At 43.5% G+C, this 20,244-nt stretch overlaps 1 protein-coding gene across 5 annotated transcripts in view; it reads left to right on the forward strand.

Annotated features, from left to right (window-relative positions):
- Positions 1-15,240, forward strand: part of LOC129032058 (UDP-glucuronosyltransferase 1-6) — an 82,829-nt gene extending 67,589 nt beyond the window's left edge. For 4 of the 5 annotated variants that reach the window (XM_054479034.2, XM_054479032.2, XM_054479033.1 and 1 more), the window contains 4 exons: positions 8,943-9,074; positions 9,757-9,844; positions 10,128-10,347; positions 14,202-15,240. In XM_054479034.2, the coding sequence (XP_054335009.1) occupies positions 8,943-9,074; positions 9,757-9,844; positions 10,128-10,347; positions 14,202-14,499 (738 nt within the window). In that variant the 3' untranslated portion in view covers positions 14,500-15,240. Of the gene's footprint in view, positions 1-2,202; positions 3,085-8,942; positions 9,075-9,756; positions 9,845-10,127; positions 10,348-14,201 lie in introns of those variants that run through there. The other variant, XM_054479031.1, reaches the window with a different exon arrangement.
- The last annotated feature ends 5,004 nt before the right edge of the window (positions 15,241-20,244 follow it).

The following is a 20,244-nucleotide window of genomic DNA, read 5'->3' on the forward strand; positions in this document are numbered from 1 at the left end:
GCATAGTGACTGCCATACAGTAGGGCTCGCACGTTCCATAAATATTTGGCAGATGAGGGAATTAGCAATGGATTCTGCTTTGGTTTCAGAGCAGAGATTAATTGGATTGCTTAGTAGTGGTTCTCTGTTGTAATTCATGAGCGTGAATGTGGATTGCCTACTATTCAGATTGGTAAGTATTTCCTGGTCAAGGGCAGAGCTGTGGCCACAAACCATCCAGGTACACAGCAGAAGCAGCCTCAAAAAGCTTGGAAGCTCTGCATGATGCAGGAAAGTCATAAAATCATTACAGTAGTGACTTATGTGTTTATAGCCCCTTTACTCTCTATAATCTGCAAATGAACTCACACAGCATTGGGACTTTGGAAGAATTATCACCCTTAAGGTTTAAATTAAACTGTGAATTTCAGAATTTCTAATAAGGACACAACAAAGAGTGAAAGCATTGCTATGTCTATTCTGCTTCCCCAGAATCTTGGTCCTAAAAAATGAAGAGTGCCTGGGTGTGGGGAGCAGCTTCGGTGTGCGTGTGCATGCAAAGTACCTACTCTAAGGAGCAGAATGAGAGGGTACCCTAATTACCTGTTAATATGTCCCATAGGACACCAAAACTCTAGTTAGCTGTTTCTCTATGATCCTCTAAGCACATCCCCAAGTATGGCTGGCCAGTGATGTGTATGGTTAAAATGTTGGGATCTGTGCAGTTATCTTGGAATTGTATAGTACAGCAGTATATCCCCCCAAAAAAGAATGTAATACTTCCAATTCTGGCTGCACAATACTTGCCCCAGAGTCCATGGTCAATAAACACAAATTTGAGTTATTGTTTTTGCTCATCTTTCCCTTTTGACTTCAACTCGGTCATCAGAATTTCCTCAAATGCCTTTCCCCTGGATCTTGGGCCATTGGAATAAGTACAATTTAACTTAATTGAATTTGCTTATCTATTAGTTTTCCTGTTGTGAACAAAAGTTCTCTGAAAAGGAATTTGGAAGAAAGAGACTTTGTTCTAGTGAACAGTTTGCAAACCAGGGAGTTACAGCCTCTGGTACACAATGAAGGTGAGTTCCACAGAACACAAGGCAGGCAGGTTTCATGGCAAAAAGTTCCTTCCCAGGTTCCCAATCAGGTCCACTGATGCAAATGAAGGATGGAAACTTGCTTAGTTCTTATTGGTCAGTGCAGCTGCATTCTGATTGGTTGATGAAGCTGAGCACTGAGTGGCTGAGGTGGGTGAGCTCTAATTGGTTGGTTCAGGTGAGCGCTGAAAATCTCAACTATAAAAAGGTGCAGGTTTTCAGGACACTCAGAGTAACTGTGTGACCTGTGGTAAGCAAAGGGCCAATTGGCTCTATTTTAAATCCAGGCCAAGTTAGCCACTCAAGATCTATCTTACAGGACTGGCTCTTTCAGGTTCACACTAATACAGGCCTGTCCTTAGGGAAGACTTCTGTTCACATGCACTCCAGTGAATTTCCCTTTCTGGTCATTCTCTACCCCAGCACGCCCCCCACCCCCGCCCCGCCCCACCCACCCACCTGTTCATTTCCTTCTTAGCATGGTTCACGATTTCTAAGTTCCTGCTCATCTGTTTAAATTGTGAGTCTGGCTCACCTCATGGCACGTGAGTTCTGAGGAGGCAGGAGACTCGTGTGGTGGGCTCCGCTGCAGCCTCAAGACCCCACACTGTGCTGGGCTCAATAAATGTTGTTGGATGAAGGAATGAAACACATGATACAAGTGAGCAGGCAGTACCGGGGTAGCTGTGGAGTGGGCACTCTTACAGGTTTCCATGGCGAAAGCAGGGGTACAGTTGTGTTCTTTTCTTTCTAAAAGGCTTTCTGAAAAGCTTTCTGTTTAATTTCTGGAAAAGAAGCCTAACTTGTCACTACATAGTCGTCCTTCTTCCTCTCTGGTAACACTTCTTGGTCTGTGGAAATACTAATTTAATGGATCCTGAAGTGCTGGAGGTACTTTGCTGTGTTCACTCAAGAATGTGATTTGAGTATGAAATTCCAGCCAGTTCAACTGTTGTTGCCTATTAAGAAACCTAATAAAGCTCCACCTTCTTTATCTCTAAAGTGAACTCCCTGCTACCTTTGTGGACTGACAGCTTTTTATAGTCATGTGACACAGTCAAACATTAACTTGGTCTATCGATTGGTTTTTGCCAAGTATATAAGTAGGAGAGGGCGAACCTCTGGCAGGAGCAAAGGCACCATGGCTGTGGAGTCCCAGGGCGGACGCCCACTTGTCCTGGGCCTGCTGCTGTGTGTGCTGGGCCCGGTGGTGTCCCATGCTGGGAAGATGCTGTTGATCCCAGTGGATGGCAGCCACTGGCTGAGCATGCTTGGGGCCATCCAGCAGCTGCAGCAGAGGGGACATGAAATAGTTGTCCTAGCACCTGACGCCTCGTTGTACATCAGAGAGGGAGAATTTTACACCTTGAAGACGTACCCTGTGCCATTCCAAAGGGAGGATGTGAAAGAGTCTTTTGTTAGTCTTGGGCATAATGTTTTTGAGAATGATTCTTTCCTGCAGCGTGTGATCAAAACATACAAGAAAATAAAAAAGGACTCTGCTATGCTTTTGTCTGGCTGTTCCCAATTACTGCACAACAAGGAGCTCATGGCCTCCCTGGCGGAAAGCAGCTTTGATGTCATGCTGACAGACCCTTTCCTTCCTTGCGGCCCCATCGTGGCCCAGTACCTGTCTCTGCCCACTGTATTCTTCTTGCATGCACTGCCATGCAACCTGGAATTTGAGGCTACCCAGTGCCCCAACCCATTCTCCTACGTGCCCAGGCCTCTCTCCTCTAATTCAGATCACATGACCTTCCTGCAGCGGGTGAAGAACATGCTCATTGCCTTTTCACAGAACTTTCTGTGCAACATGGTTTATTCCCCGTATGCAACCCTTGCCTCAGAATTCCTTCAGAGAGAGGTGACGGTCCAGGACCTATTGAGCTCTGCATCTGTCTGGCTGTTTAAAAGTGACTTTGTGAAGGATTACCCTAGGCCCATGATGCCCAATATGGTTTTCATTGGTGGAATCAACTGCCTTCACCAAAATCCACTATCCCAGGTGTGTATTGGAGTGGGACTTTTACATGCATGTATTCTTGTGGATGTATTACTTTGGATCGATTAACTAGCCCCAGATATATGCTGAGCAAGCATTCTGAGATAGTTTAAAATGCTGTCTTTTGTTAATTTTTGACTCCTAGGCCTGAGTCTGTCTTTGGCATCATCTTCTGGATGATTTCTTGGTATCTGAGATTTCGGGAAAGCATTCCTTGGACATTTTACTCCGTGTACTCCAGTGGATAGTAATCAATTAGAAACAACAAGCTGTTAAATGCCATAAGCACAGAATGCTGGGTTTGGGGCACCTTGCAGAAAACTCAGTTGAAACCTGCACCTTGCCCTGGATTCAGTCAGGCAGGGAGTGTTCAGGACTGATGAAGTCATTCTTTGATGATGATAGATCCTGGCAATGAAAGTTGCCTTTGTGATCCTGGTTAAAGCTCCAGTTTCTAAATATTCTGATAAGAATCTAGATTCTGCAGTCCCTTCTCTTCTGATGAGTGAATCACCAGACAGTCAGGTTCTGACATGATACAGAAATGTCGTGGGTTTCATTCTCAAGTTATTAGGTTTATTTTTCCCCTACAGAGTTTGAAGTATGCAAAAAGTAGCATTCACATCCTCATCTATAATATCAGCAGAGGGTAGAGAAGAACAAGAGAGGCTCCTTCAGATGGAGGGTTAGGGAAGGACTCTGAGGAGGTGACATTTCAGTGAGCATTCATTCATTTATCCTTTAAAGATTGGCTGAGGATCTACTGGCAGCCCAGGCACTTCCCAGGTGCTGAGTCTGGTTCCCATTAAGGGGGCTGATATCACCTTCAGAGAGCACCAGACCTTATTTCCACTATACTTCCAATGTGATTTGTATTTTTTTTTAATTTTCTGTGCATTTTCCTTCATAGCACATCAAATATGGCAGTCATTTCACTTAGATAGTTGTTGATTGTCCGCTTCACATCATGAGCCACGTGGGGACATGTGTGACTTTGCATTAATCACATCCACTGTATGCTGCATCCTCAACACCTGCCAATGGGTCTGCATGTATTTGGCGCCCCATAAATCTCAGCACCTAAGGCACAGAATAGGCACCCACCAAATATGTGTTAAATTAATGAATGAGAAGAAAGGTGCCAACTGAGGTCTAGTTAATGGGTAGAGAGTAATCCACAATAGCTCTTTTTAGTTCTTTGTACTCCAGCTATTACATACCAATATGTATGTACTCCAGCTATTACATACCAATATGTATATACAAACATATATAAAAATTTTTGGTTGCTTTTTCTACAAAATAGAGTAACAGTGTATTCCCACTGCCCACTTACCGATATGTCATGGATATTACTCGTTTTAAATGCTATTACTTTTTAAACTATGAAATAGTATTTCATGGTACTTGTGTACCACAGTGTATTCTGCTAGAGATCTGGTCTAGTTCCCCACAGAAGAACATTACAATTTGTATTCCAGGAGTTTTGTTGTTGTGACTTCAAACACTTCTTTAAAAAGATAAGCTATTTTGTAGTTTAAAAAACATTTGTTCTATTTCTTTCTCATTCATCTTTTCTTAAGTATTTTACATGGGTTTTTTTTTTTTTTTTGGTCACTACTGTGAATGTGTTATTTTTTCTACCTCTAGCTGATTATCTACTCACTACTCAGCTATCTCATCAAAATATTGATTTTCATAATAAAGAATAACAGGAAGTCATTTGCTGATAAAGAAATTTTGGTTTCTTCTGTTCTAAATTCCATGCCAAATATCAGGGTTATTGAATTTATTAGAATCTCTAAAAACAGTTGAATAATTCTGGCAATAGGAAAGATGCCTGTCTTGCTGCTATTTTAGTGGAAATTGATTATCATTTCATTATTTTGCATTATGTTAGTCATTGTTTTCTGGCAAATAGTCTTTATTGATTTAAATAATTTCCTTCTTTGCGTGGGGATGTTTGTAGGAGAGGCACCGAACTTTATCAGCTACCTTTCTGGCATTTATTGATATAACCATAAATGTCTAAGTGGTGAACTGTGTTGACTACATATTTGTAGTTGCCTTGTTTGGTGCAGTCAGGCTTAGGTGTGAAAATATGTTTGTAAATTGTACCTTTTAATAACATTCTTTGTCTTGTTGAATGTTTTAATCTGAAATTCCACTTTTTGGATATTGGTATTACCACTTCTGTATTATTTTTGTTTACATTTCTCTAGCACATCTTTAGTACTCATTTGTCTTCAAGCTTTCTTCCTTTTTAAACAACATGGAACTGGTATTTTTAATCCAGTCAGGCAGTTGCTTTAATAAGTGCATTTTGCCTATTTGAATCTAACAATTAATAGATTTGATTGTAACTCTCTCAGTTTACTTTATGTTTAGTTGACTTTGCCATTCCCCTTTTTCCGGATTTCTACTGGTTGGTCAAGTTACTATTTTTATTTTCTCTTTCTTCCTTTGTTAACTAAAAATGCCACTCTGCACTACCATTCCTCTTGTGTTGATGGCCCTATTCTCAATACTCTTGATAAAACTCCTGAACTTTAAGAATAAAGATAAAACTTTTATTGCACAAAGAAGTCCATAGAGAAAGCACAACCTGGCATTGGTGTGTCTTTGGTGTGTCTGAAGGAAAAGAGATAGTGGAACAATATTGGGAGAAAAGGAATGAAACTCAAGAATTCCAAGATGTTCCTCCCCTGCCAGGGTAAGATAGCAGTGGTTCACAGACAATCACAATGCTGGGTCTGAGAAAAATAACCAAACGGAAGATTAGTGAGGACCAAGGCTTCAATATGGCCAGGAGAGGAAAGCTTGGGAGCAGGGAAGGTTGGGATATACGTGGGTTACTGGGAATGCATGATGGTGAAGTCACAGGTGACCCACATGGTGTCTAAGTGCTAAAGAAGAATTCTGGGAAAACGAAATGCATTTGGGAAGGGAAAATCTAATTAAAAGCCTAAACTAAAATACAAAATTCTTGGTAAAGTTTAGGAGTTATGTTACATGTCTCATTTTGGCTGGCGAAGCCTCATCAGAACAGGGAAATTCTCTCGTTCGGGGGCATCTCATCTTTTTTTGAAGGGAATGAATGGTGGGGGATTGGAGTGTTATTTTCAGTTAATATGTTGCTTCACTCTTTGGTCATTCCGGTAACTGTGAAGTCAGGGCGAAGTTTAAGGGAAGCTTTGCCAAGTAGGGGATGGACTTCACCTTTATTGAGCCTCATAATAGCTGGCTCAGGTAGGAGTTGGCCATGATGACAACTTCTCTGCAGTTTGCCCTGCGTGAATCTCTAGATGAACTTTTGTGCAATTTAAACTTTCGTGATCTCCTGCTATTTAACTTCGGATGTTTATGGACCTGTGGGTTCAATTTTGTGTGAATCACATCCTGCTGATTGCTGAATGGGCACGGGAGGGTGTGCCTGGAGGAGAACTTAGACTTGGCCCTTTCCAGATGAGCTTCAGTGTAAGAGTGGGTTTCGTGAAGAGCAAAGGTCCTAGGAAATTTAAGCCATTTACCATCGCTCAGAAGAAAGAGCTTGAAGAGCACCTGGAAATGAGCTGTCTCTCCCCAAGAAAGAGGGAGAGAAAGAGGGGAGAGATGTGGTGCAGACCCTAGGGAGGAAGGAGTTCAGAAAAACCATCCTCAGGGTGTTCTTGCTACAAACCGAAAATGCAGCATGATGGTGGGGAGGATGACTCTGTCCTCCCTGGCTTTTAGATGAGCCCCAGGGAAAAGGCCAAGACAAAGCCCTTAAGAGCCAGAGGACTCACGAGGGCCTGGGGCTGGTCAGAGTGGCGGAGAGAGAGGGCTCACCTTGGGAGAAGGATGGTCAGTGTCTGGGGCTTTCCTGGTCATGTTCCAAATCAGGTTTGGCAGGAGTCCTGCTGTGCAAATCGCATTTGCTGAGCCCTCTCAGAAGTCTCCTGTGTCTCACATCTAGGGTGACCAGCGTCCTGGCTTCCTCAGGACTGTTCAGGTTTTAGCACTGAATGTCACATGTCCCAGGGAACCCCTCAGTTTGGGCAAGCCCTGCCACATCACACAATCTTATTAGTGCCCTCAGTATTCTTTACAAACATAAAACCATAGACTCAGCAATCCCGTTACTGGGTATATATCCAAAGAAATATAAATTATTCTACTATAAAGACACATGCACATATTTGTTTATCGCAGCACCATTCACAATAACAAAGTCATGGAACCAACCCAGATGCCCATCAATGATAGATTGGATAAAGAAAATGTCATACATATACACCATGGAATGCTATGCAGCCATAACAAGGAATGAGATCATATTCTTTGCAAGGACATGGATGAACTGGAAGCCATCATCCTCCGCAAACTAACACAGGAACAGAAAATCAAACACCGCATGTTCTCACTCATAAGTGGGAGTTGAACAATGAGAATGTGTAGACGCAAGGAGGGGAACAACACACACCAGGGCCTGTTGGGGGGTGAGGGGAGAGGGGAGGAACTTAGAGGATAGGTCAATAGGTGCAGCAAACCACCATGGCATATGTATCCCAGAACTTCAAGTAAATAATAATAATAATAAATAAACCCATAAAGCCATTTGAGAGATTCTTGGGGGATTCATTGGACCACTGAAAATCTACAGTGGGAAAAGAATTGCCATGCTGATGAAACAGGAAAACTTTCCTTGTCCCCCTCACAGGGCGTGTGACAGCGGGAGGGGCTCACTTTCTCAGTGCGCCACTGCTCAAACCTCTAGGGGAGCATACAGACGGGCAGGTTGTGGGGCTCTGACCTCACCGGCAGTGTCTAGAGGTGGATGTTTACGGCTCCTGAAGCTCCAGTGGGCGTGGGTTACGGTGTTCTTTTAGTTTTGCCCTCCATAGGCAGCTTGTGTTAACCAGCTCAATTACACAATTACACCCTCTACCTTGTCGCAAGGACAGAGGGCTTTCTGTATCCTGGGGGCTTGCCTTGGTGTACCAGAAGAATCGAATCACACCTGGGCTTGGAGAATGAGTGCAACGATTTATTGAGTGGACGTAGCTCTCAGCAGATGGGGGAAGCCAGAAGGGGATGGAATAGGAAGGTTTTCCCCTGGAGTCAGACCGCTTGGTGGCCCGGGCTCGGTGGCCTGGGCTCTCAGCCAAACTCCGCGTTGTTCTGCTGGTCAGTGGCCTGCCAGTGCCTGTTGGTGAGTTCTTCTCAACGTCCAGCCGTCCTTGTGTCCCTCCGCTGATGTGCTCCTCCCAATGTCCAGCCACTTGTGTGTCGGCCTGCTAGGGTCTTGGGGTTTTTATAGGCACATGATGGGGGCGTGGCAGGCCAGGGTGGTTTTGGGAAATGAAACATTTAGGCAGGAAAACAAAAATGCCTGTCCTCACCTAGCTCCATGGGCACAGGTCTGGGGGTGGAGCCCTCACCAGGGACCACACCCTCTTCTACCCAGCACTTCCCTTCCCTACTTCCATATCATTTAAAGGGACCACGCCCTTCCCAGCTCTTCCCTGCTGTATCACTGATGCCTTGCTCTGTGTCCTCTAAGTGGAATTATCACTGTGTGTATGTACAGGTGTGTGCATGTGTGTGCATGTACCTGTGCTTTTCTTTTGGAAAACTAGCACATTACCTGGATCTTGCCTCTCAAGGATAATTCTGTAAGCAGGAACCCTTCTTCCTTTAGAAGGAAGTAAAGGAGAGGAAAATGCTATAAAACTTACATATTAATAATTTTTTACTCTATCTCAAACACACATGCCTTTAATCATATTCTTAAGAGGAAGATATCTAATTCATAACTTACTGTATGTAGTCATCAAAGAATATGAGAAAAAATTAACTGAAAGTTTTTCTTCTGGCTTTAGGAATTTGAAGCCTACATTAATGCTTCTGGAGAACATGGAATTGTGATTTTCTCTTTGGGATCAATGGTCTCAGAAATTCCAGAGAAGAAAGCCATGGCAATTGCTGATGCTTTGGGCAAAATCCCTCAGACAGTAAGAAGATTCTATACTATGGCCTCATATCTATTTTCACAGGAGCTGTAATCCCAGACTTCCAGCTTCCAGATTAATTCTCTTAGTTGGAACTTTAGATTTGGCTTTTCCCTGCCACTTCCCAACTATTAATCCAAAGGTTTTTTTTGTTGTGGTTGTTGTCATTGTTTTCAATTTGACTCTCAAATACTCTGTTAAACTATGATCCATCACACTCGGAAGTCTCATTTTCTCTAAGAGACTCAAAAGTGTATTAGGGAGAATTTATTTAAAAATAAAATAAATGGGATATTGTTTCTTCATATTAAATAGAAGTATTTCTCCAAAAAGCTGTTGGTTAGAACATTGAATTTATGTCTTATATTTCTGCTCTTATAGTTCTGCATCCACTTGTTTCATTAAGCAAACTTTCCCTTAAAGTGCAGGAAAGTGAAAAAATCCTAAGTGCACAGCTTGATAAATTATCACAAATTCACGTAGTGCATACACCCTTGTAACTAAACCTCCAAAACCAGATGCCGAAAGTTGCCAGTCCTCAGAAGCCTTCATAGTTACTGAGCCTCCCACTCTGTTAAAGGTTGTGTTCCTTCAGAGGAACCCCCTTTTCTAGTTAGTATAGCAGATTTGTTTTCTAATCATATTATGTTCTTTCTTTACGTTCTGCTCTTTTTGCCCCTCCAAGGTCCTGTGGCGGTACACTGGAACCCGACCATCGAATCTTGCGAACAACACGATACTTGTTAAGTGGCTACCCCAAAACGATCTGCTTGGTATGTTGGGAGGATTGGATGTATAGGTCAAACCAGGGTCAAATTAAGAAAATGGCTTAAGCACAGCTATTCTAAAGGATTGTTGAGCTTGAAAATATTATGGCCAACATATCCTACATTGCTTTTTATCTAGTGGGGTATCTCAACCCACATTTTCTTCTGCAAATTTCTGCAAGGGCATGTGAGTAACACTGAGTCTTTGGAGTGTTTTCAGAACCTAGATGTGTGCAGCTGTGAAACTCAGAGACATAACTGCTGACATCCTCCCTATTTTGCATCTCAGGTCACCCGATGACCCGTGCCTTTATCACCCATGCTGGTTCCCATGGTATTTATGAAAGCATATGCAATGGCGTTCCCATGGTGATGATGCCCTTGTTTGGTGATCAGATGGACAATGCAAAGCGCATGGAGACTAAGGGAGCTGGAGTGACCCTGAATGTTCTGGAAATGACTTCTGAAGATTTAGAAAATGCTCTAAAAGCAGTCATCAATGACAAAAGGTAAGAAAGAAGATACAGAAGAATACTGTACTTTGGCTATGGCACTCATGATAAAATTGTTTCAAATATGAAAACATTTACATAGCATTTAATAGCATTGTTTCAAATATAAAAACAAATACATAAAAATCTGGATTTTTCTTTCTTCTTCTTTTTTTTTTTTTTTTTTTGAGATGGAGTCTCGCTCTGTCACCTAGGCTGGAGTGCAGTGGTGCAATCTTGGCTTACTGCAACCTCCACCTCCCACGTTCAAGCAGTTCTGCCTCAGCCTCCCGTGTAGCTGGGATTACAGGTGTCCACCACCACGCCCGGCTAATTTTTGTATTTTTTAGTAGAGATGGGGTTTCACCATGTTTGTCAGGCTGGTCTTGAACTCCTGACTTCAGGAGATCCACCTGCCTCGGCCTGCCAAAGTGCTGAGATTACAGGCATGAGCCACCGCGTCCGACCTGGATTTATAAATAAGATAATTTAGAGATTATTATTCACTTTATAAAAGAATTCTTTAATTCCTATATAATTTATTATATAATTTATTTAGAATTTTATTTCCCCCAGTAGATTTAAAACTCCAATTTATATAAAAAAGCTGCCATAATAGACATCTGATCCATAAGTTTCCTGCACAGAAAGAAATACTCCATTATAAGAAGCATTGTATCTATAAGAGAAAAATAACTCAAATGCTTAGAAGTACAGCTTTTTGCAGCACTGGAACCTGTGAGAAATTTTGTCCATGGAGTTTATGAATGAAGGAGCTATAAGATATCACAGACAACGGCTTAGAATAAAAGCAAAGGAAAATTTGTTCAAATGTGGCCCTGAAAACAATTCAACGGGCAAATGATTTCTGGATTAAAGTTAGTATATTACTGTCAAGCTCACTGGTAATAGGCTTATCAGAACCTTATGGGAAGAAGTGGTGGCCAGTGGTAGATTTCATCCAACAATAGATACTGTGTGCATATGTGCATGTGCGTTTGTGCATATGGCTGTGCTCATGTGTGGGTGCACACGTGTGCATTCATATGCGTGTGTGTGTGTGTGTGTGCGTGTGTTTATGAGCGTGTCCGTTGCTTTCTCCCATGGTTACCTCCTTTGGAAAGAAGCAGCAGTCAGGAAGACAGACTGGAGCATGTTCAGATGAGAGGAGATAGAACACAGGGGGACACACCAGCTTGAGCAAGGGACAACAGGGGAGGACTGATGACTGACTTCCCACCTTTGAGGTGCTAATGTGTGTGTGGTGCCACTGGATAAAAGATAAAAGTTGGCTGGGCACCATGGCACACGCCTGTAGTCCCAGCCACTCTGGAGGCTAAGGCGGGAGGATTGCTTGAGCTCAGAAGTTGGAGGCTGCTGTGAGCCATGATCATGCCACTGCACTCCAGCAACCTGGGCAACAGAGTGAGGCCCTATCTCAAAAAAAAAAAAAAAATGAAAAGTCCACATAACCTGAGCATCATGTGCCCAGAGCGTTGGGTGGTGTGGTTCCATTCCTTCCTTCCAGCGGCTTCTTCTGGCCACCTCAATGTCAGGATGTCCTGCTCACATATCAATACCATTAAAACCTGACTTCTTTCCCTGCACTGTTGAAGCTCCTTCTTGAGGCTCACATTATGGATATAATTTTGATTCTTTCTTCAGTGGTATAGATAACTACTTGTAACCTAAGAACAACTTGGTGAAAGTCCTCTAATACATTATTTTTTAAAAAAACACAAATCAATGAGCTCAACTTATTAACTAACTTTCATCTATTCATTTTTGAGCCATCCCTGTCTGATTGTGAATCTCCATGATTCCAACACTCTGAGCTGGGGACAGTGCCTACACAAAATAAAAAGAAGTGGAAAATTTTCAAACACCAGTTTATGCAGACAACCAGGCCATAATAGGTGCTCAATTACTATTGAATGATTGAATGAAAGTTCTGGCCAGGCATAGTGGCTCATGCCTGTAGTCCCAACACTTTGGGAGGCCGAGGCAGGCGGATCACTTTAGGTTAGGAGTTCTAAACCAGCCTGGCCAACATGAAGAAACCTTATCTCTACCAAAATAAAAAATAAAAAAATTACCCAGGCATGGTGGTGCGTGCCTGTAATCCTAGCTATTTGGGAGGCTGAGGCAGGAAAATCACTTGAACCTGAGAGGCGGAGGTTGCAGAGAGCTGAGATTGTGCCACTCCACTCCAGCCTGGGCGACAGAGTGAGACTCTGTCTTACTTAAAAAAAAAAAAAAAAAAAAAAAAAGGTTCCAAGAAAATTCATCTTAAGGTTTATGTAAAAGGAAGATGATATTTAACATGATTTATGGCCAAATACTAATATTACATTATAATAATGTTTCCAAATAACATTATGGATATGTTTAAAGACAGTGTATTAGGCTATTCTTGCATTGCTGTAAAGAAATACCCAAGACTGGGTAATTTATAAAGAAAAGAGGTTTCATTGGCACGTGTTTCTGCAGGCTGTACAGGAAACATAGTGCTGACATCACTTGGCTGCTGGGGGAGCCTCAGGGAGCTTTTACTCATGGCAGAAGGCAATGCGGGAGCTTGCATGTCACATGGCAAAAGCAGGAGCGAGAGAGAGTTGGGGGGGAAGGTGCCACACACTTTTTAATGACCGGCTCTCACAATAACTCGTGAGAACTCACTATCAGGAAGACAGCACTAAGGCACAAGAGATCCGACCCCATGATCCAAACACCTCCCACCAGACCCCATCTCCAGCATTGGGGATTACAATTCAACATGAGATCTGAGTGTGGACAAATATCCAAACTGTATCAGCCAACAGCGATCAAAATTAGTCCTGAATAGGAGTGTCTTTTTTTTTTTCTTTCTTCTCCCTTTTCTTTTCTACTTCCTCCTCCTTTTCCCTCTCCTCTTCAGCCTCCTCTTCATTCCTGTAGCACCAAGGGTTGAAGCATCTAACCCGTTTTGGATTGAGATGTTCTGATTGGGCAATGAACGCTGTCCAGAATAAACAGAAATCCATTTTGCAATAAGTGGCTGCACAGACACTGCCTCATGCTAAATCTAGCACCTGGATAGTTTAATGTTTCAATGACTGAATTACAAGTATATCATCACCTTGGATTTGGCACTTACAAATGGCTTTTACCTTGGCCAGAGGTGGTTGTTTACAACTTCAAATAGGAGACTATTCATAATTTCTGACATGACATTTTCCTTTCTTTATTTTACTGTATGAAAGTATAATGAAATTTCTCACAAAAATATCACTAAAAAGAAAAGAAGAAGAGTAGGAACCAAGGTTAAAATATTTCTAAAATATAATTTTGGTCTTTCTTTTTCTCCCTTCCTCTCTCCGTCCCTCTCTCCCTTCCTCTCTCCTTCCCTCCCTTCCTCTCTCCCTCCCTTCCTCCTTTCCTTGCTTCCTTCCCTCCTTCTCTTCCTTTTTTTTCAAGAGATCAAGAACATTTATTAAGAATAAGGTTCTTAATTATAACCTTTCAGGTTATAATAGTAACACAGCCTGGGCAACACAGTAAGACCTTGTTTCTACAAAAAATTTAAAAATTGGCCAGACATAGTGGTGCATGACTGTAATTCCAGCTACGCTGGAGGCTGAGGCAGGAGGATGGCTTGAGCCCAGGAGTTGGAGGCTGCAGTGAGCCATGATTGTGCCACTGCACTCCAGCTTGGGCAACAGGGCAAGACTCTGTATCTAAAAACAACAACAACAACAACAACAATAATAGAAACAGGTTTCCTTTCCCAAGTTTGGAAAATCTGGTAGTCTTCCTAGGCAGCAACGAGCATAAAGAGAGGATTGTTCATACCACAGGTGTTCCAGGCATAATGAACCTGTCTTTGTGTTTAGCTACAAGGAAAACATCATACGCCTCTCCAGCCTTCACAAGGACCGCCCGGTGGAGCCGCTGGACCTGGCTGTGTTCTGGGTGGAGTTTGTGATGAGGCACAAGGGCGCGCCACACCTGCGCCCTGCAGCCCACGACCTCACCTGGTACCAGTACCATTCCTTGGACGTGATCGGTTTCCTCCTGGCCGTCGTGCTGACAGTGGCCTTCATCACCTTTAAATGTTGTGCTTATGGCTACCGGAAATGCTTCGGGAAAAAAGGGCGAGTTAAGAAAGCCCACAAATCCAAGACCCATTGAGAAGTGGGTGGGAAATAAGGTAAAATTTTGAACCATTCCCTAGTCATTTCCAAACGTGAAAACAGAATCAGTGTTAAATTCATTTATTCTTATTAAGGAAATACTTTGCATAAATTAATCAGCCCCAGAGTGCTTTAAAAAGTTCTCTTAAATAAAAATAATAGACTCGCTAGTCAGTAAAGATATTTGAATATGTATCGTGCCCCCTCCGGTGTCTTTGATCAGGATGACATGTGCCATTTTTCAGAGGACGTGCAGACAGGCTGACATTCTAGATTACTTTTCTTACTCCGAAACATGGCCTGTTTGGGAGTGCGGGATTCAAAGGTGGTCCCACCGCTGCCCCTACTGCAAATGGCAGTTTTAATCTTATCTTTTGGCTTCTGTAGATGGTTGCAATTGATCCTTAACCAATAATGGTCAGTCCTCATCTCTGTCCATGCTTCATAGGTGCCACCTTGTGTGTTTAAAGAAGGGAAACTTTGTACCTTTAGAGTGTAGGTGAAATGAATGAATGACTTGGAGTGCACTGAGAACAGCATATGATTTCTTGCTTTGGGGAAAAAGAATGATGCTATAAAATTGGTGGGTGGTGTATTTGAGAAGATAATCATTGCTTAAGTCAAATGGAGCTGAATTTGATAAAAACCCAAAATACAGCGATGAAGTGCTGGGCAAGTTTACTTTTTTTCTGATGTTCCCTACAACTAAAAATAAATCAATAAATTTATATAAATTCTATTTAAGTGTTTTCTCTTCACTGGTGTTGCATTTATTTATTGTTAAGTTGCATTTTCTAATTACAAAAGTAATGCATGATTATGACAGAAAGTTTGGAAAATATAGAGGTTCACACACACACGCCTTCATTGCGTGCGCACACATAAATGCAGGAGAAAAGAAAAATAACCAGTAATCACATCGCCCAGAAATAACCCCAGTTACAATTGTGGCAAATACACATACTTATAAATATTGCAGATATATTAAGTATACCTAGTATTTGCTAACACTCTTTCTTCTACTCTGTCATGAAGATTCTCCCAAGGTGTTTTTGTATAATATTTAATTTATTTTCAGTGGCCAAGCCGTATTCTCTTTCATGGATATACCAGGATTTATTTAACCATGACTTCTGGTTGGATTCACTCTTATTCTTTTTTTTCATTAAAAAAAAAGACCTCGGCTGGGCACAGTGGCTCATGCCTGTAATCCCAGCACTTTGGGAGGCTGAGGTGGGTGGATCACCTAAGATCGGGAGTTTGAGACCAGCCTGGCCAACATGGCAAAACCCCGTCTCTACTAAAAATACAAAAAAGTAGCCAGGTGTGGTTGCCAGCACCTGTAATCCTAGCTACTTGGGAGGCTGAGGCAGGAGAATTGCTTGAACCAGGGTCGGGGGGTTCGGGGGTCGGAGGTTGCAGTGAGTCCGGATCATGCCACTGCATTCCAGCCTGGGTGACACAGCCAGACTCTGTCTCAAAAACAACAACAACAACAACAACAACAACAAAAATCTCACTGGACATCCTAGTAGCTAAGGCTTTCCACATATTCATGATTACTTCTGTCGGAAAGTGCTTTACAACAAATTGCTAGTTGTCTCAGTCTGGGTTCCCCTGAGATGAGGATTCAAGGGTCAGGATTTCATTTAGGAAGTAAAGGAAACACTGATAGAGGAGTGGCAGAGTGAGAAGGGGTGATGGCCATCCACAGCTGGCTCTCTTGTGGTCAATCGGAGCTTAATCCTGCTGGGTGACTCTGGGAGCCAATGGAGAAAAGACACCCCAGACTTACCCTACTAGGAGCACGGCTGTTGGGTGCTTGAGTACTTGCCTCGTCAGTGATCGAGACGTACTCCCACATAGTAGTAATTTCTCTGCCCTTCCATTAGGCCACAAAGGGGGCTCTGACAGTCAGAGAGAGCTGACGAGAAAAACATACGCCCTTGTCACTGAAGAGGTACACATGGGATCTGTGTGGGGCACCACCTGCACTGCTACCCTGGGCAAATAGCTTGAGAAATCCCCACACTGCATCCCCAAACTTACTATCAGCGTGTGAGGGAGACAGGTTCCCACATCCTCATTAGCACAAAGTACTATCTTGAAAAAGAAAGCCTGTCAGTTTGATAGGAGAAAAGCAGGATCTTGTTTACAATGTGCTTTTATTATTGTTATTATTAGAGGTTGTGTTTCTTTTCAAGCTGATGAGCCGTCTGTGTTTATTTTTTGGAGGATACCCTTTGCCCAATTTCCTATTGGAGTGTATTACCCTCAGGATTTGGTAAGAGTGCTTATTGCATTCACCAGAATGTCGTTTTTGTCATGCACTGTATTTTCTCTACTTTTTTTTTTTTTTTTGCCTTGTTTTACTTTTTTTGTTTCGTATTACAAGCAGAAGTTTTAAATTTGTAAGCTTCAAATTGGAGCTGGGGTGGTGCAGAGAGTGAAGATTTCAGCTGGTTCCCTGACCCCAGCTCCATCTCCTTCCCTAGGCAGTGGCTGGAACACATTCTGTCCACTATTTCCCTCTCTACCTCCTTCAGGCTGTGCAGTCACCCCTCAACTACGTTCACCCTCCTTCAAAGCCCTTCCTGGTCCACCCGGGGACCATCTCCCGGCCTCACTGCCCCTGGCTCCTTGACGCCCCAACCTCTCTCAGGGACCCCCAAGCTGCCATGACCTCTAGCCAGCTCACGTTCATTTGCACCTTCGTGTCTGCAGCACTGAGGCATTCTTGTTTACAAGTGACAGAACCCAACTCGGGATACCTTAAGCATAAAGAGTATTTTTGTAAGGAGACAGGCTTCTGACGACTCGCGGCTCAGCCAGGCCTGCACTGGGTGGAGCCTCCCCTTCTTGCTCCTGTCCCTGTTGGGTCAGAGCGCCAGCAGCTTTCCTCTTCCCTCTCCTCGGGGTCTTTTCGGCCCCTCAGTCCCCATATCCCTCTGCCCTAGCTCCCAAGATCCCACAAGAGACAGACGGGATTCTCTCTGGCCTAGAGTGCCACCTTCCTGAAAGTCAGAATCTGATTGGTCCAGCTGGATCAGGTGTCCACTCACTGTCCAACCATCAATGCCGAGAGGGATTACATAGAGAAAAACATGGCTCCCACCATCCCATTACTGTGGCTGCTTGGGCCAGGGGAGAGGGAACCTTGTGAGCTGGGCAGAATCCACCCTGTAGAGGCTGCCTCTAGGTCAGTCACACGGTTTGGCTGTGTCCCCACCCAAATCTCATCTTGAATTGTAATTCCCATTACCCCCATGTGTCATTAGAGGGACCTGGTGGGAAGTAATTTGAATTATGGGGGCAGTTATCTCCATGCTGTTTGTGTGATAGTGAGTTCTCACAAGATCTGATGGTTTTATAGGGGGCTTTTCCCCCTCTTACTCATACTTCCCCTTGCCTGCCACCATGTAAGATGTGCCCTTGCTCCTCCTTCACCTTCTGCCATGATTGTGAGGCCTCCCCAGCCCATGTGGAACTGTGAGTCCATGACACCTCTTTTTCTTTATAAATTACCCAGTCTTGGGTATTTCTTCATAGCAGTATGAAAATGGACTAATACAGTCAGCTTCTGCACAATATTTCCATTTTCCCACATTATGTCTTGGCCCTTTTGTGTATTTAAGCTCACAGGATGCTACGAATAAAGTGTTTTCTTATTTCCTGGGTAGTTCCCATAGAAGTAGTGGTGCAAAGTGCCATAGAGTGACAGCACCTAAGAGAAGCTGATTTTGTGAGTGGATTGTGAGTTCAATATTGTTGTCATGATCAGAAAAAAATGTATTTACTTTTTTTTTTTTTTTTGAGATGGAGTCTCACTCTGTTGCCCAGGCGGGAGTGCAGTGGTGTGATCTTGGCTCACTGCAACCTCTGCCTCCTGGGTTCAAGTGATTCTTCCTGCCTCACCCTCCTGAGTAGCTGAGATTACAGGCACATGCCACCCCACCGTGCCCAGCTAATTTTTGTGTTTTTTAGTAGAGACAGGGTTTCCCCATGAAAAAAAGTATTTTCAATTTGGAAAACCAAGCAGAGCCCACTTCTTCCTCCCTGGTCACACTGTCTGCATGTCCTCTGTAGATAATATGCTCAGGGGCCTCTTACTTTTGGCCATGGCTTACACACTTGACCTGTGTGTAATTTAGAAATGACCCCTTTCTCCACTCCTCCTGATTGCCATATCCTTCACAATGTGACTTTGCAACTCTTCTCATGAAAAGGAGGAATCTATTTCTCCAGCCTGTGGGTCCTGGCTGGCCTGTGACCTGCCCTGGCTGACAGAATGTGGCAGGTGATGAGCACTGGTTTCAAGTCTAGGCCTCAAGAAGCCTTCATATTCCCGCTGACTGTCTCAGAACCCTGCCCAGCTGCTATGAGAACAGCCTGGGTGACCCCTGCTGCACGATGTCCCCATCGCCCTAGTCACTTCAGCCAATAGCGAGCCAATGGCCAGCCCTCTAGCTGTCTGAGATGCATGAGTGAGACTCTAGTTGTGCTTGGCTGGACAAAACATAGATCCACAGACCCACGCAGGTGACTCATACACTTGTGAACTTTAATAATCGGTTGTTTTCAGTCATTAAGTTTTGAGGTGGTTTGTTACACAGCAATTGCTGATGCATTCACTTCTGGCTGTAAATGTATCACTTTTCATGTGTTGAGTCCAAAGACCTTCAGAGGACAGAGATGTGTTCCACCTACCCTATATCCACTGCAGCACGGAAAGCCATGCTTAGGTGCACAGAGTAGTAGGCATGCTGTCTGGGCCTGTGGAATGGACTTGGCAACAACATCACCTCAGTGATCTTTCAAATGGAAAAGAAGGCTCAGTGGGGAGTGGGAGGAGGTAGTGCAGAGGGGCACTCCTGTGAAAGAAGGGGCATGGGATAGCTGCTTGTGTCTATTTCATGTTGATCAATGTATCTCCAAGTGCAGAACTAGGAACAATGCAGGAATTTTATGGGGAAGAAATATTGGGCGTGATAAGAAAGCTCATTTTCTAACCATCTGAATTCCATGAAGTAGAAAGAGGCTGGTCCTGAGAGTAATGAGCTCCCTTGTATTAGAGGTGTCCACGCGCAGGCTGAGGAACTCCCATTTGGCTGGATGGGCAAACTTGGAGTGGAAATTCCACATAAGCAACCTTGGCCCTAGATGTCTCTAAGTTTTGTTCCTGTTGTCTTGCAGTGCATAGAAAGGTTTCCCAAAGGCCAATATTTCATTGTTCTACCTATGATCTGGATCATCTCTCCTAGCTACAAATGACAGGGAAATCCTTTGGGCTCCACTTTTGGTTTAGGAAATCAGGGTGCCTCCTATCCTTCCTGTCTTTGATGTTCTTTATCTTGTAAGTATTGTGCTAGTGGAAATCCACTTTCTTATCCTGCAAGTCATCCAGTCCCTGGGAAGGAGGAGTGCTCTCCCCAGGACCTCTTTCTTAGTCTGCCCCTCCTCTCCTCTCCAACTGTCCTGACCACACCTCCCCACCCAGGGTCACATGACTGTGTTCCCCTGGGACTTGGTTGTAAGCTATCCCCACTTCTACCATCTCCCTTTCCCAAACAGGCCCCTGTACTTCAGCACACACATGTGAATAACAGAAATGTTGAATGACAACATGATGTGGAGTTTTCACCCCAGAGCCCTGTGCACTCTTCAAAGACCTGGGTTGATGAGACTCAGGGAGGCAGTTGGATCTCAAAGTTCCAAGGGTCTGGGATCTAACGGTGATAGTTCT

This window comes from Pongo pygmaeus, chromosome 11 (assembly GCF_028885625.2).
Source record: "Pongo pygmaeus isolate AG05252 chromosome 11, NHGRI_mPonPyg2-v2.0_pri, whole genome shotgun sequence".
Lineage (NCBI taxonomy): Eukaryota > Metazoa > Chordata > Mammalia > Primates > Hominidae > Pongo > Pongo pygmaeus.